A 16,935-nucleotide genomic window follows, 5' to 3' on the forward strand; every position below is an offset into this window, starting at 1 on the left:
GGCCTCTAGATGGCACAGTGGTTAGAGAACTAGGCCTGAAGTCAGGAAGACTGGGCTTCTCATCTAGCCTCAGACACTTCTTACCTGTGTGAGTGACCCTGGGCAAATGACTTAATCCTGATAGCCTAGATCTTGCCATTTTTCTGCCTTAGAATTGCTACCAAGGCAGAAGGTAAGGGTTTAAAAAAGAAGTCAGGGACAATCTCTCCTTTCTGTCTTCTTTCAGGAGTGTAGCTTATACTACTCGAAAAGATTTTGCCTCCCCTGTGTTCATGAGAACCTCAGTGCTTTCCCTCAGGAGATACAGCAAGAAGTGGAAAAGAGACGTGCTCCATCCAAAGCTGCTTCCAAGAAATCTGACTCAAGAACCTTGCTGTGAGGTCTTTGCTGGAATAGAGGTCCTGACTGCTCCTTGTTGTCTTGACACATTTTTCCAATTTGCTCCTATCAACTGTGGCCCTAAGAAAACATGGGGTTCCATTGGCCCTCATCATGATTTCTAAAGGGGACTCTATGGGATGTTTCTCATGTTGCTGCAGTCATTGTTTCCAACCCTGGAAATTCTGGCCTCAGCCAGTCTGGGCAAGTCTAAGCCAGAGGCTTCTCTGCAGTGGGTCCCAGCAGTAGACCAAGAACATGGACAGGCAAGGTGGTAGATTGGTCTATGCCCATAGTGGCAAATCTGTGGCACAAGTGCCAGAGGGGGCACTCAGAGCCCTCTCTATAGGCACACCCACTGTTGCCCCAGCACAGAGTTCACCAGAGTACATTACTAGAAAGCCAGAGGGACTTGGGGCTGGGCTGATCCCTTCCCCCTCCATGGGCACCATGGGACATTTCTCACATCACCCATACCTCTAAAAGGTTTTCCATCACTGGTCTAGGCCATCATGGGCCCAAAGGGGCTGCATGGTGCTGCCAACTGACGTCCCTGTGAGTAGGAGAACCCAGGATACTCCTTGCCTTTGACTTCTTTCCACAGAGGCCAAGAGAAAGAAGGACAAAGCAGAAGAGACGAACAAGAGATCAAGTCCTTTGGTCAAAGGCTTGCCCCTTCCTCTACCAGTGAGGGCAGGAGAGGCAAGCACAGGCTTTCTCCACTAGCTGTAGGCCTATTCTTCCCTTCACACTCATGATAGGGTATCTTCTTTGCTTCTCAGCAGTGGTTGGGTGGGAGCTGTCCAGTGTGGTCACCCCTGTGGTACCACTTCCTGTGACCTGCCATGCTGCATATGATTCCCATTTTCATTCATTTTTAGTGGCAAGCTAAGCAAGGAACATGCTAGGGAGGGGATATCAGAAGTGTGTCATACTTTACACTCTCTTCTAGGCCAGGGCCAGGCGAGGGTCAGTTGGGCCTCTCATCATGGGTAGGGACAGGGGCAGACCCTGCCTTTGTGGCTTGGAAGGCTCTTTGCTTACTGAGAAGTTTATGCTGAAATGGGATCTGACCAACTTTTAAATGTCTCCATTTTTAGAAGTTAGCAGGAAAGGGAATGGCATGTTTTACCTAATGGGACCAGATTTAATTGTAGCATCATGTTATTCCCCCAAGTGCCTTCTGCAAGCTGACTGAGTTCAGAGAGTTTGAGGATTACAAGAGAAAGAGAACCACATTTCAGTCAAATCTCTGTCCAGTCGATGGTAATCAACAAGGAAAGCCGAAAGGATGAGAGGAGTCCTAGTTCACACAGAGGATCAGCTGCTGTGATCCAAAGGAAACATTTCATCCCGTCAAATGAACAGATCACTAATACCCTCAACAATTGATTTTAAAATAGTTTATTCTTTTAAAAACATTTTAAGGCAAATGGTACCTTGAAATTAGCTCTTTACATTCATCAGTCTTACAGTATGACATCCCAAGATAGAAATCATTAGTGGATCCTCTCAGTTCAGTCTCAGAACAAAAGAGAAACAGTGGAAAGTGGCTCTAAAATGGTTTTCTACTCTACCAGACAGGAGGTACCTATGCTCCATCCCCAGGAAAAGAAAGAGGCTGTCTCTCTTCCTTCTCTCATAGTATCAAATGACAGCTTGACAATTGGGGCGTCCTGATTTCCTGAGGTCCTCGAGTGTTTCAGCTCCATTCCATCTCTGCCCTGCTGTCATCCAAGAGCACTGGAGACATTTGCCTGAGTTAGTGGGTTAGACAGGAAGACTCATCAGGAATTGCTCCTTTCAAATTCTCCCTGTTTAGTAGTGTTATGAATGAACAGTCTTCATGAAATTTTGTGATATTTTCAGGGCAGTAAAAGCACCTAAGAAGTTTTGAGATAAATGCAAATACACCAAGAGACAAAACTGAATGTCCCACTCTGGAAATTGGTGATTTTTGCCAGTGTCCAGTGAAACTCTTGGGGAAGGTCCTGACTCAGTGGAAGAGAAGAGAACATGGGCCTTCTTACGAGTTGCCAGATGAATAGGCCAAGACACCCCAAGCCACATGCCTTGGCAACATAGTGTAATGAGCTGGGAACTTAATGGATCTCAGTGGCAGAGCCTATGGTTAAGATTCTGTGGCCTTCCCTCTTAATTACTGAGCATGTAAATATATATGTAAATAAACAAGCTTCTACGGCTGACAGCTTTCTTTGGTAAGAATACTCAACAATTCACAGCAGCAATGAGAGCTCTTCGGTCATCCTCCTTAGGCAAACAGCATTTAGTAAAATGTGAGGCATCGTTCAGCTGGATAGAGACAAAGACCAGACAGTTTGTGCAAACTGCAATTTGATGTGGCAGATCTTGCCCTGAGGGGTCAGCCAATAAACTTTAAATGCCTACTGTGTGCCAAGCACTGTAAATGAATGTGAACATGGAGTCTATGGAACAGACTAAGTTGAGAATACATTCTGCATTGATAAGCAGAAATGAAACATTCTCTAAGACCTTATTTCCAAAAATTAAGAGGAGCTGAATCAAATTTAGAAGAATAAGAGATAATCCCCAATTGATAGATGGCTAAATGGATGTGAACAGGCAGTTCTCCAGGAAAGAAATTTGAGCTTTCAAAAGCCAGATGAAGAAATGCTTCAGATCACTAAAAGTGAGAGAAATGCACATTAAAGCAACTCTGAGGTTCCACCTCACAACCATCAGAGTGGCAAAGTTGGCAAAGGAGGAAAATGGCAAATTTTGGAGAATCTGTGGGGAAAAGGTCCAATTGGTAGAGAATGGTCCAGCCATTCTAGAAAGCAATTAACATTGCCTAAAAAGTCATTATAAATCATTATAAATGCCTATATCACAGAGAGATCAAAGAAAAGAAAACTATACGAGTGCAAAAATATTACAACTTTTTAAGGTGACAAAGAATTAGAAACTATCAAATGGGGAGTAATGAACAAATTAGGGCATATGACTGCATCAAGAAATGAGAAAGATGGCTTCAGAGAAACCTGGGAAGACTTGTTTGAACTGATGTAGGGTGAAGTGAGCAGAAGCAGGAGAATGATATATACAATCACAATGTTTGTGAAGATAAGCAACTTGGAAAGACTTAAGATCTCACATCAATGTAGTGGCCAAATGATACCAAGGACCAACACTGAAACAGTCTGCCTATCTCCTGCTAGATTGGTGATGAACTCAACCTATGGAATGAGACAAACATTTTTGGACCTGATCAGTGTGGGGATAGGTTTTCCTTGACTGCATATCAAGGGTTTTCCTTTTCCTTTTTTTCCCTCCACAGGGTAGGGTGAGGTGGGGTGGTGGTGGCAAAGGGTAGGAGGTAAAGAGAGAAAATAAATGCCTACTAGTTGAAAAAAGATATGGCTTTTAAAATAAAAAGGTCCAGGACTTTGTTTTGTTCCATCCACTTTGTATTTCTAATCTGCCAGAAAACCATGTACCTTAACTGACATAAGCATTCATAGAAGACATGTTAAGAAGCCTCCTATACTTTTGGTTGATTAAAGTACTTTTGTGTAATGTGATTTGTAAAGTAATGCAAATATTACTCTTTAGGAAAGCACTGTCCCTCCACGTGTCCTATGGATGGGTTTTCCATACCCATGGAATATGGAAAGAACATGGGAGATGCCTCACAGCATCAGTCTAAAAAGGAACTCTTTAGGGCTTTAGAGAAGGTTGTCTAAGGAAAGCTCACTCATTTATTCATAATGCCTATGTTCACAAAGACAATTAAGGGGCAGCTGTGGGTGGCTCAGTGGTTTGAGAGTTCCTCAATTCAAATTTGGCCTCAGAGACTTCCTAGCTGTGTGACCCTGGGCAAGTCAACCCCCATTGCTTAGCCCTTACCACTCTTCTGCCTTAGAACCAATACATAGTATTGATTCTAAGATGGAAGGTAAGCGTTTAAAAAGAATAAAAACACTTAAAAAGCTCTTGCTACTTTCTCTGCACTAGGTGCCACTGCCATCTTTACAAGGAAATTTACCTTTGAAATGATCAGTAGAAGCTTAGCCTAAATTGCTTCAAATCTGGGCAGTTGGTTTGGATAGGTGAGGTTGGGAGAGGGAAATAGCCTTTACCTGAGCAATAGGGCCCAGAGACCCCAGACTTCTCTACTTCTCTTGGCCCTGTGGCCCTCTTGGCATAGGGCCACTCAGTCTTTGAAGGCACACAAAAGATAGTGATAGAGAGGATAGAGAATAAGAAGGCTCTCTCTTCGCCCTAGGAGGCGAGCTCAGCTTTCACAGACCTACCAAGGGCATTAGAAAGAACTGGCCTGTCATTGAGCACAGTGCTAATGGAGCACATCATTTTGGAGGCAGTTCCATTCCACATAGTGGGGCAGCCTTCCTCTTTTGGGCAAATATGAAGCCATGAATGTAACTGAAGGTTGGGGGATAATGAAACATGAACTGTGTCCCGGGACACACCAAAAGCATTGTCTGGCTTCTTTATATAATTCCGTTTAAAATTCATTCATGTCACCACTGGAACCCTCACCTCATACTGAGAGATCCTAAGGTTCTTTAAAAGGAGCTGCTTGAGACAGTGGGAAGTAGCCTAAGGCATGCTGTTGGGTGGGAAGCTGTCACCCCCTGGCTTCCCTGGCTTGTTTCCTCATTCATAAAATAAGGAGCTTGAACTAGCTGATCTCTAGCTTTGCCTTCAGCTTGGATCTTTCTGGAATAACCTTCGTATCCTATTTCCCCCTCCTGTAGCCACTTTTAAAAGTCAGATTTAACTTCATTCCTCATACATTTTTGAACTGACATTACAAGGTATCTCTGGTCCAAGACATTTGTTTCATCAGCTTTTGATGTAAAAAGTACTTTCCTCACAATTGCCTGGTGAACCAGGCAGTATAAGCATTCTGACATGTGGGAAGACTTTGGCCTACAGAGGCCACACAGGATGGTACAGGGCTGGAATCCTAGGCTTTTGGCTGTCCTTCACCGTCTCTTACTAGAGGGGTCCAGACACCCCAAACTGTTTTTTGGCAATATCCCATCATACCAAAAATTGAGTGAGCCATTGCTTGCTAGAGTTTCCCAGCATTCCTGGAGGCTTCTGAAGCTACACTTGACTGTTGTAAACATGGTACCGAGGTCCTGGGAGATGGCTGGCAGGTGGTATCTCATCTATGGATCTTCCAAAAGGATTTGTCAGCATCATCCCCTTGAGGCCAGACCCAAATCATACAGCAACTGTGTTTTACAAGGGGGATTCCATCTCTTCTGGGAACATCAGTAGACAGCCCCAAAGCTTTGGGTGACTCAATAAAAGACATTCAGCTTGTGAAAAGGAATTCTTTTGAATCAAATGAAAGGGTGAATTCTTCACACTGGGAGTGTTTCTGGTAGGATAAAGCTTTCAGAACTGAAAAGGTGAGCTCCTCCCAGCAGCATTGGGGGCAGAGCCAGGCTTCCTTCTGGTTCCCCCCTGACCTTCATCCTCAGGGGCTGCAGCAAGTGGCTGCTGGTAGGGGGAAGGGAGAGGGAATGAAGAGAACAAAGGAGGGAGGGAAACAAAGGAGGCTGGCTTTTCCTACAGTCTGTTTTAGTTTTTTTTTTTTTTTTAATGGATCAGGTCAGTTTTGGGTTTGTAGAACCAAGTAACCCATTGGTGAAATGAAAGTGCCAGAGCTCTTTTCCCTCATACATACCCTCATCCACTTCTTGAAAGGCTGAGAGGATTGAACTGAAGCCCAGCAAGAAGAGAAACTGAGGGAGGCCCAGAGAGGGTGTGATAATGGAGATTAAAACGTCTTTGCATTTTTTTACCAACCAGGCAACTTTTGAATCTAGATGTGACAAGAGACTTATTTAGAAATGGCTCTCCATGCTTGATAAAGGCTTTTTCTTATAGCTCTTCTGGGAGATAGACAACCTTGGTATCAATATCCTCATTTTCAAAGGAAGAAACTGAGGCTCAGAAGGAAATGACTTGGCTCATAGAGATGTACCTTAGAGGAAATGTCAGGACCTGGCCTGGAGCTTAGGCGCTTAAGAGTTATATTACACCAACGTTGAGCTGATGCCAGGGCACCTTTGGGAAGGGAAGTTCAAGCCCATTGTGCTGCTGACAGTTAACAGAACAGTGGGGCCAGCAGTCCCTGCTGATAATGACTCCTTGGCCACTGCCAGTTGATTTTTTCTCTTCTTGGGGCCCAGAGGGAGTTGACAGGGTAGAAGGTTTATGATGTCCTGGGGTGCTCCCTAAGCAAGGCAGTCAACCTTTCTCAGGCCCAGCTCCCTTCTTTATAAAATGGGGATGAGAGCCTATCTATCTCCTTTTATGATAAATGAGCACCCAGCACTCTTTGGCTCCCAGGTTACATACAGAAGACCCTGCCCACTGAGAACTGGGCCTCTGCCATTGGCTGGGAAACCAAGATCAGCTCTGGACACAAATGTAAATATGAAAATGATTCATTAGAAGGAAATAGAAAGGAGGTGAGATATGCCTTTGGGGACCTCCACCTGCTACAGCTTCCCGAGAGCCTCGGGAGTCTTCTCATTATGGCTGCTTGTTTGCTTGCAGAGCTGCAGGTCATGGCTGCCAGGGTGCCAGTGTGGGCATTCAGAGCCAGCTTTTGGAGCGCCCATCATTGAGGGCAGTGCAAAGCTGTCAACTGTACCCATTTCTTTGGCACTTTCCTGACAACTCAGCAAGCACCCTTTTATTTGGGCTTATTTTGGGGTCTTGGCTTCATCAGCTTTAGCTTGGCTGCTTCCCAGTAGCCTCCTTACTGGTGACAGACAGACCCCAGTGTTCTGCCTGGTGGGATACTCAGGGATTTAGGGAGGGGAGGAGTGGGAGAACGTCAGGACAGAGTGACCTGCTCTGAAGGAGCAAGGAACACTCAAGTCTAAGGAGAAGGAGGGTGTAGCCTTTTCATTCCTACGTGGGGCTATCCTTTCTACTTTCATCTCTCAGCCCTGTAAAAGAAAATAGCAGGTTCCAGTGTTTGTTAGCACTGCCCATGCATAAGCATCTCCTGAGCACTGCACAGGAGTGTGGGATCTTGTGATGACATCATGAAAAAAGTCTGCATTGTCCTTGTTGCCCATGCTCCAGTGATGGAGCCCACAAGGGCTGGTTACAAGATCGCTGGAGGCAAAGGCCTGGCTCCAGGCTTGCCGCTGCCACTGTTCCCTCCTTTTCCCTCAATATAAGCTTTGAGGGGGTTAGCCTTGGTGGACTCAGTCCACAGGGTCTAGGGTTCTACCTTTGGTAGTTATCGAATTCTGACCTTCAGAGGAAGAAGGTCTGGCCCAATGTTAGCTTCAATAGGAGCCTCTATTTTTTAGGGGCTGGAATATTGAGTCCATCCCTTGAACAAAAAAGCAAAGCCTCTCTTTAAACAGGGACTGGGACCTGGGTGCCCTCTGGTACTCAATCTGTCAAACATCTCCCTCTATATGCTGCCACATCAAATAGATGCTAATTTTATTGTCTTTTAAAAATATACTTCCAGAAAATCAGGATCAATCACATGGTTCGATGGGGATCTGATTAGGGTTTTGGTGTTAACAGATCACATGGAAATAACCAGTGGAACTGCTTGTCAGTTCCGGGAGGATGGGGAAGGAGGGAAAATCATGAATCATGGAACCGTGGAAAACATTTCTAAATAAAAAGGGGAAAAAGATACTTCAAATCCCACAGAGGGGTTGTAATAAAGCTATGGGAAAAAATGATTGAGGAGAGAGAAAATAAACAACATTGTTTCATGGTTTTAAACATAGAAACATCCTAGTCTTAAACCCAGCTTCGATAGAGGCAATGATGGGGAAAATACAGCTTTGGACTTATTCTCAGTTCTGAAGCAACACTGAATTCCTGTAAGGGCATGTCCTTCTCAGACCCCTTCAAGCCCAGAATGAAAACAAGCCTACATAGCCTTGCAGAGCATTAGTCCATGCTCCTTTCCTGGCTCTTGCTGGACCTCCAAGACAGGGGAGTTACCCCACTGTTCCGCTCAGCATGGAAGAGGGACTAAAACTCTGGCCAGTGGGGCTATGAAAGATGATCTGCCCAAACCTGGGGTAAGATGGAGACAGACAAAAGCCCCAAGAGTCATTTCTGTGCAGGGACCACCAGAGGAATATGACTATTGATCCTTTTCTTTGGGATTTGAAACTTGCTTAAGAGGAAAATTCAATGAGCAATCCTTGGGTTTTCCAGATTTCCCACTTTAAAGAGAACATGGAGAGTACTGGAATGGTAGGCAGGAAGTTTGGGTTTTTCTGACTTATTTCCAACTGGCTATCTGACCTCGAGTAGGCTGATTCTCCTGTCTGGGGAGTTTGCTTCTCTGTGTTGGCAGGAGGTTGTGCCAAATGCCCTCTGAGGTCCCCCTGAGCCATGTGGAAAAGAGCCTATCAGGCTCTTTTGTGGCCTCATGTGGCCAAAGCACATTTATACACATTTAAACATGGAGCAAAAGTTTTGTGGTCATTAATGGGCGATGAGATGCTACAAACATCCCTCTCAACAAGTATATGATTGTAAGTGCTGTTGGGACGCAAGCAGAGCTGTGCCCAAATCACCCTTCAGGCTGGCCTGACTGGCATCAAGCACACCTGCACATCTCACAGAAGATGGGAATCTGAGATCACTCAGCTCAGCTGGGATAGAGGAACCCCAAACTTAGATAAATGAAAGCTCCTGACACTGGCCTTCCAGTCTAACGTGTTGGCCTCTGCTCAGCTTGATGTGGCTGGACGTGAAACTTGGTGCTTTCTCGGTGTTTAAAGAGAGTGAGAGCTTGCTAGAGGTGAATGATACAAAGAGGTGTCAGCAGCCCCACATTTTCTAGCTCTGGGGCCACAGGACTTAGGTGTGAATCCCACCTCTGACACTGTGACCCCAGGAGATCCCTGCCTTCCTGGCTCTGTTTCCTTCTCTGTAGAATGAGAAGGCCCTAAATTTATGGACTTAGGTTTGTTAGGCATTAAAAATAAGCTGAAAATTCCTTTACAGTAGATTTCTCTTCTCTTCTCTGTAACTCTGTAAATAAGGTTCTTCCTTAGCAGAATTCCTGACAGTCTCAAGCCTGATCATGACACATCACCATCTCCACATGAAATGAGACGAGGGAATGGTCAATGGCAAGGAATCTGAGCAGCTCATCAGTCATCAAGTCCTTATGGTTTCCAGAGCTCAGGGTTAGAAAAGAAAGGGCTTTGTCCCTCAAAAGGCAGGATGTGAATGAGCAGAATCCAGATGGAAATGCAGTGTTCTGGGAGCAGGGATCATGAGTGACATAATGCTCTGAAGGCCGCTGATCTATTAGAACTAGGATGTAAAAAGAAGACATCACCAGTCTACATGTTTAGATAGATAACTCCAAATGTTGAGCTCTGAATTGGCTAGAAATATAGAACGAGATCTTTAATTCTTGGGATCAACATTTCTGTGGATTTTGGAAACGGGCTCTGGGAAGTCTTTTATAGCAAAGAAAGGAGGATAGAATCACTAAACTTTTCCACACATTTCCTCTGACATATTCAACCAAACTGGCTTCATTTCTCCACTAAGAAGTTTCTGTTACAAACAAGCAAAAAAAAAAAAGATTTAAAAGTAGTAGGAAAAAAAAGAACTCAAGAAGACCCTTTGACAAAATGCAGCCAAGTGAAAATGAGTTGTTTAAATTAAACGCAGTCATATTCCAAAGCCAACCAAATTAAAATCATGCTGGCTCATCCCTGGGGGAGGAGACCTTATGCAATGATGGATCCAGAAGGCAGTGGAAAGACTTAAGAAGGAGAGGCAAGAGAAGACCACAGAAGCTGAGACTGTTTCACAAGAAATGGCCCCAAACCTCCCAAATCATTACTGAGGCTAGATGTAATCAGGGAAGAGGGCAGGACAGTCAGGTAAGCAAGCCCAGGTGTGAAGAAATGAAAGAACAAGAGAAGAATGTAGTATGTTGGCTCTGGGAGGGAAGGCAGGAAGACAGCCCATCACATACTCATTTCAAGTGAGAAGAAGCCCCTCCTCCAGGAGCTTCCATTTGCCAACTGTGAGATGAAAATGGCTGGATGAGGTAAGAAAGTCCTTTCTAGCCCTAATACTCAGACCCTAAGATTCAGATGTCATTCCTCATTCTTGCTTACCCACAAAGCAATTTAGAATTGATGATGTTAAGCACTGAAGTCCTTATGGATTCTGGAAGGCAACGCTTTCTGGGTTTGATTGGAAAACATTATTCTGGAGTTTGCTGCACAAATTTGAGATCAGCTGACTTTGCCCAGTTTCAATGACAGTAAATGTTGGTAGCGCATTCAACCTGTGGATTTTGACTATTAAAAAAAGAAAAAAGATCCTTTGAAAAGGTCCTAGTAACATTATTCTTCAGGAAATGATGGAATCAAAGTGGTTGCAAGAAATCCTTTGCTGCTTATTGAACCCCCACAGTCCTTCCAAGTACCCCAATGATGACTCAATGGGGCATTATCAGAAAGGGCTGCTTGTTTTTCAGACGGGCATAGAACGAAAATGTGATAAGTGGAGAAGACAAAGTCCTTATTATGAGGTTACCGATTAACCAAATGCTAAATCACTAACATAATATAAATAAATCTGCATTGATCAGAATCACGTGTCTTAACAGAATCAGATGGAACACCTCATTGCCCAACACATTCTCCTGAATTCCCCTCTTCTAGCCCAACTACTCAAAACCCTCTCATCATCACCTTTTGGATTCTTGGCAAATTCTGAAATCCTGTTTCAAAAACCAATAGAAATGTGGCGTTCCAGTTATCTAGACCATATGATTGATTTCCACCTTCTAGGATTAAAACACAGCTGACATTTGTGCAAAGTCTTTGCTCCCATCTATCATTAATATGGCTGTTGGCTTTAAATATCCTGGAAAAGTTCTGTCTTTAAAAAAACAAACAACTAAACAAATTAATACATATCCCTGTAGATTTCTTGCAGGAGGGGATGCAGGGCAGCATCAGACTCAGTCTTTTTGATGACCTGCACCAGCTGTGCATGCTCTGTAACCAGCTGCCGAAGGTCAGCCATCTTCTGGAGCAGCTTGGGGAAGAGGAAGGCGTCATCGGGATGGTTGTTCTGCAGGTGGAGCTGAAGTACATGTACAATGCTCTCCTGCATTCTCTCAATGTGTCCCACATTCAGGAGGCCCGGCCGATCTAGTCTCAGAAGGAAGAAAAAAGGGCACCTTTAGAGTAAGGGAGCAAACGAATGAGTGGGTCCCATCTCCACTGGGCTCCTCTGCTCCGTGGGACTGGAAGGGAGGCCAGGAACCTTTTGTTTGATTTTGAAAACCACAACAAACCCCTACCGAGTCAAAACCTTGGAGGTTCCCACCTTTACAGCGGGACAGATTGGCATTGAGATTTAGGCAGGGCCTCTCCTCCAAAGAATATGCATTCTACTCTACTCAGAACTTGGTCTGTGTGGCCACTGATCTGATGAGATTGAAAAGGAAGCATTTTTTAAAAGGATGAACAATGGCTGTGTGTATGTGTGTGTAAGAGGAAAAAATGAGAGCATCGAAAGCATAATTGACCATTATGGGCTGAGAAAAGCATTGAGAGCTGGAAGGCACTTTAGAAATCATCTGGTCCAACCAACCCCATCATTTGATAGCAGAAGGAGATGAAGCTTTGAGAGTCTGACTAGTGCCGGATCACACACAGTTAGCAGAACCCAGGTCCAGATCGAGTCTCTTCCTGGTAACCTGGGTCTAGGACTGGGGAATGCACCACATTTTGGACAGAGTACAGCTAAGAGGCACTGGCTTTAAGGGACCCTCATTGGAGTCCTCCCTTTGAATCTTAACCCAATTCTTTGCTCTGCCTCCCCACATCCCAGGGCTCTGGGGAGGAGAAAAGTCCATGTTTGCACTCTGTATAAATGTAAGAGATCAGCACTCCCAGGCTCGCTTTAAAAGATCCATGATCAATTCCCTATCATGGAGATAACAGTCCAACCACCTCAATGATCAAAAACAGTTTAGTGCGGAGGATATAAAGAGAAAAGGCCCTGCCCTCCAGGAGCTTACACTCTAAGAAGATGGCTCACAAAGGAATAGAGAGAGTATGTTGATAAATAAGTACTCAGTTTGAGAGTGTGTGTTTGTGGGTGTATGCATGTGTGTGCATGCACACGCCCGTGTGAGTGCACCTATGAAGGTGTCACCTGAACAGTTCTGACAAAAACAAGGAATTCCAGCAGGCAGAAGTGAGGTTGGAAAACATTCCAGCCTTGGAGATGACCCCAGCTTCCCTCTGTCCTAATAACTGAGGCAAGGGAAGAGAGCATTTATTACCACCCCTGGGTACTCCCTTAAGGAAAAGTGAGGGCACCCTCGGCTTCTTTGGGATAGGAAAGGTCAGTCCGTCTCTCAAGCAGAAATGACCTCTTCTGTTCCTCTTTGCAGGGTTCTTCTGGGGACAACCTCTGCTGGCCCTAGGCACGTCTATTTTAAGATGTATGAGCAAGCCAAGCATTTGGTGACAGGGTAGCCAACTTCCCTGCAGGGCAGAGAGGCCCAGATTTATCTCCTTCGGGATTAGAGCCTCTCATTGAATGATGGGAAGGTATATGGGCTTTTAACTGTTGTTAGCAGCAGAAAGCAACACATCTAAGGTGAAAAGGAAAGAAATGATGGGGAGACATCTTTGCCCCAAACAGTTCTGTTACATGATTGACACTCCCGGTCTGGAATGCCTCTGTGGATCAAGTGGTGTCCAGGAAAAAAATCATTACTGCCTAACGGAACAACAGCTCTGACAGCAAAATGTCATCTCCACACGAACAAGCACATTATACCTGTTAAACTGGGAACAAGCAACGGGCCCATTCTGAGCACTCTGCTAGGGGTAAAGCTGTGCTTTGGTACCATCTCTTGGAATAGCAATAGATAATAACATTAACCAATGGATTACTCCCTTTGTTCCAATGATGCTACTCTCAGAACTATCTATATCTTACCCCAGCCAAGGAAGTTCTACCATACTGTATCCGAATAGTCCTAGCACTTTTATTTGTGAGAACAAAATAACCGGAAAGCATCATGCGTGTGCATGCATGCAAAATGGGGGGCGGGTGGGAAAATCTGCTAAGTGCTTACTTTGGGTCAGGCAGTGTGCCAAGTGCTGGGGATAAGGGAAAAGCAAAGACAAGTCCTGCCCTCAAAGAGCTTACGTTCCGGACAAGGGAGAAAGCATGTGAGGTATTTGGAAAGGGCTCAGTTAATGTGCTACAACAAGATGCTGCACTATTACTACACTCTAGAAATCACAATTCAAGTGAAAAAGTACAAAGCAGTAATAGAAGACTTTTACGACATGAAGCAGATTGAAGAGAGGATAGAACAGACAAAAAAAATTAAATAGTAACAAAACATAAGCACGAAAAGTGATCAGAGGCAAACAGGCTTAAAACAATTTGAGGGTGGAGCAGCTAGGTGGTTCAGTGGATAGTCAGGCCTAGAGATGGAAGGTCCTTGGTTCAAATTTGACTTGAGATACTTTGTGGTTGTGTGACCTTGGGTAAATAACTCCCATCGCCTAATTCTTACCACTCCTGCCTTGGAACCAATACAGTGAATTGATTCTAAGAAGGAAGGTAAATGTATTTTTTAAAAAAGCCCTTTTTTAAAAAATGTGCACTTTACAAACCAAAAATCTTATAAACAAATTTATGGATGATCTTATCTTTTAATTGTGCTTATTAAAATCTCTAATTTCCCAAGGAATGTGTTTTTTTAAAATGGCCTATTTCCCCAAGATTTTAAGCCCATAACAGACTAACATTTAAACCTACTCACCTCCACAGCAAATTATAGCAGCCACGAAAAGGGAAATGTCGCTATCATCTAGTTCCAAGGCATTGAATTTCATTGCAAAATCAAATTTAGGTTCCATGATGTCACAAAATGGTTTTCTTAAACTTTTCAGGAACTCACGGGTTATGAAGCCATTTCCATAAGCCACTAACATGCCGTCTTTGTTCATGACCGACGACAGCATGGCGAAGATAGCTTCGTAGACCCCGTACTTTAACAAAGTCACCTGATCATTCAGGTCTAGGCTCGCGAAGCCAGGGATGGATTTAGCAAACTCCGTCAGTTCTGTGACAGTCTCTACGGAGGTACACTGGCAGCAGTGGAATATCCGGACCTCTGCCTCCTTGTTCTGAATGCCGTTGGCCACCAGCTTGGCCACCAGTGTCTTTTCCGCCATGCACAGGGTTTCCATGTCATGTATAACAAAAGGCTATGGAAGAAGACACCAAAACAACTTGTTTTTAAAAGGTTTTATCAAGGTGCTGATACCATTAATTGTGACATATTGCCTGAACACCTGCTCTGGAGAAAGTGACACTGGCCTGGGCACTGTGCAGGGAAAACAAGCAAAACATGGAGTCAGTCAGAAGACCTGGCTCCTTGGCCCAGCTCTGGGATTCGGATGGCCTCAGTGAGTCTTTTCATCTCTTGGAATCTCGACTTTCTCATCAGTGAAATGGGGACAACATGCAGCCAATATACTCCCAATGGGCTGTGGGTATCCAATGAGATAATACATGTAAAGGACCTTATGAACACTCAAGTGCATCTTCATTAGGTGGAGGACACCTTAAAGGTTGGAAGACCTGGGTTCAAGGCCATGTGACCATGGACAAGCCACCTAATTCCTTATTTTCTACTTGACGGCCCTACTGAGGGACTTCTTTGATGTCTCCCTTAGACCCCAGGAAACTCGTTATTGGGAAATCTCAGCATCCTTGCCAGACCTGGTTAGCCTTGAAAGCCCCCCACCCTCCCCTCTGCCCTTCTGATGGCCATGGACTCCCAAATCTCCATTGAAGGAGAGGATTCAGGGCAGACATGTCTTCTTTCCCCAGTTGGCCACACTTCTCCGAGACTTCACCTCATCCCCATATCAGGTACTTCTCCTCTTCTCCTACCACCCCTCCACTCACTTTTCAGCTTGCTTCTGTGCAATGTTTTTTCCATTTGATTGTAAGCTTTTTGAGGGCAGCGACTGGCCTTCCTTTGTATCCCTAGTGCCCATGCCACTTGCTAAGACCATAAATTCCAGCTATGTTTCCTGTCTGCCCTGGAGTCTCCACACCAGGAATTCCTGGTCCCAATGCATTGAGAATACTGGACAGATCCATCTGGCTGTAGGGATTATCAACGTGGGATCAAGAGACCCCCAAATGTATAACCTTGTGAGATCTGATAACCCCCAGTTTAGTGAGCTTGAAGTTTGACCTTGTCCCACGAGTTTCTCCCTGAGGGAAAGCCCAACTTGACAAGTTTCAGATGAAAATAGACCTTCAAGTGGTTTAGGTGGAGCTAGCAAATCCCAACAGGTGTTGAGTGTCTCTTTGGGGGTTTCTCCCCTCAGGTCAAAGTCCTTTACCAAGGTGGCCCAGCCCTGGGCTGGATCTTTCCCTTTTGTGTCCATTGGGAAGCATCAGGCTCCTCATTTTCTTTGTTGCCATTGTAAAGCCAATCAACTATACCCCAGTACTCAGTTCCTTATTTTAAGTCCTTCAATTTCTTTTATTCTTTGGAGCGGTCCAGGCTCATGTGGTTGGCCTTCCCAGAGGTTGTGAGCTGGAGCAGCCAGAACCTCAGGGCTCTGTGTGGAGGCCTGAGAGAAATTTGCTGAACCCCTCTCCTTAATTAAAGATGTGGTTTTCTCGGCTATTTAATGTTTCTGTTTTTGTTCCAGTTTAACAGGATGTAGGGATGATGGAGCCTAGAAATCCATTGCCTTAGCCATGATGTGGTCTCATTTGGAAAGCAATGAAATGGTCAAAAACTGAATTTGGTATATTACACAGGAACCTCAAAGATAGTCCTGGCCTTTCACTCTCGGAAGGACTGATTGTTGGGGCACTTCTGCACTGATCTCACCCCATTCCTTAGTAGACGGACTTCCCGAGGTGCTATGGCCACTCTAGATAATGAAGAGGCCTCTCTCAACACAATGAACACAGAACACAAATGGGCCTCTCTCAGTGGAACCTGCCCAGAACCCAGGCTTCCCCTCACATAGACGTTAAGAATTTGAAGTCACCTCTATTCATGCCATGAAAATTCATTGGCTCATTGGTCAGAGTTAAGACTGGAGACAGGAGATCCTGGGTTCAAATGTGAGCCCAGATGCTCCCTCACTAGTGACTCTGGGCAAGTCACTTAAACCCTATGTTTTTGTTTTCAAGAGAAAGAAAATGCATTATTGAAATATTCAAATAATCGCTAGAATTCATTCAGCACTCTGCAAAGCTTTTTACAAATATCTAGTAGATCCTCACAACCACCTAGAGGTAGATACTATTATTATTCCCATTTTACAGATAAGGAAATAGAGTCAGGTCAAGGTGAAGTGACTTGCCAGGGTCACACAACTGGTACTTGAGGTACTTGAGGATTTTAATTCAGTCTCTCCAGGCTGGGCCTCCAGAATTCTGCCCTCTACACTCTGGAGCTACCTTCACAATCATTCATGCCTGCCT

The 16,935-nt window shown here is 44.6% G+C and overlaps 2 protein-coding genes across 12 annotated transcripts in view; one reads left to right on the plus strand and one right to left on the minus strand.

Annotated features, from left to right (window-relative positions):
* The window catches only part of CDPF1 (cysteine rich DPF motif domain containing 1), a 44,324-nt gene extending 40,383 nt beyond the window's left edge, over positions 1-3,941 (plus strand). For all 6 annotated transcript variants that reach the window (XM_056797616.1, XM_056797615.1, XM_007502619.3 and 3 more), the window contains exon 4: positions 227-3,941. In XM_056797616.1, coding sequence (XP_056653594.1) covers positions 227-379 — 153 coding nt within the window. In that variant the 3' untranslated portion in view covers positions 380-3,941. The remainder of the gene's footprint in view (positions 1-226) is intronic.
* Positions 1-16,935, minus strand: part of PPARA (peroxisome proliferator activated receptor alpha) — a 75,834-nt gene that overhangs the window by 7,664 nt on the left and 51,235 nt on the right. For 4 of the 6 annotated variants that reach the window (XM_007502623.3, XM_007502624.3, XM_007502625.3 and 1 more), the window contains exons 6-7: positions 14,234-14,681; positions 1,767-11,588 (exon numbers count right to left, since the gene is read on the minus strand). In XM_007502623.3, the coding sequence (XP_007502685.1) occupies positions 11,341-11,588; positions 14,234-14,681 (696 nt within the window). In that variant the 3' untranslated portion in view covers positions 1,767-11,340. Of the gene's footprint in view, positions 1-1,766; positions 11,589-14,233; positions 14,682-16,935 lie in introns of those variants that run through there. The other 2 variants (XM_056797613.1, XM_056797614.1) reach the window with 1 other exon arrangement.

The sequence above is a fragment of the Monodelphis domestica genome, chromosome 5, assembly GCF_027887165.1.
Source record: "Monodelphis domestica isolate mMonDom1 chromosome 5, mMonDom1.pri, whole genome shotgun sequence".
NCBI lineage: Eukaryota > Metazoa > Chordata > Mammalia > Didelphimorphia > Didelphidae > Monodelphis > Monodelphis domestica.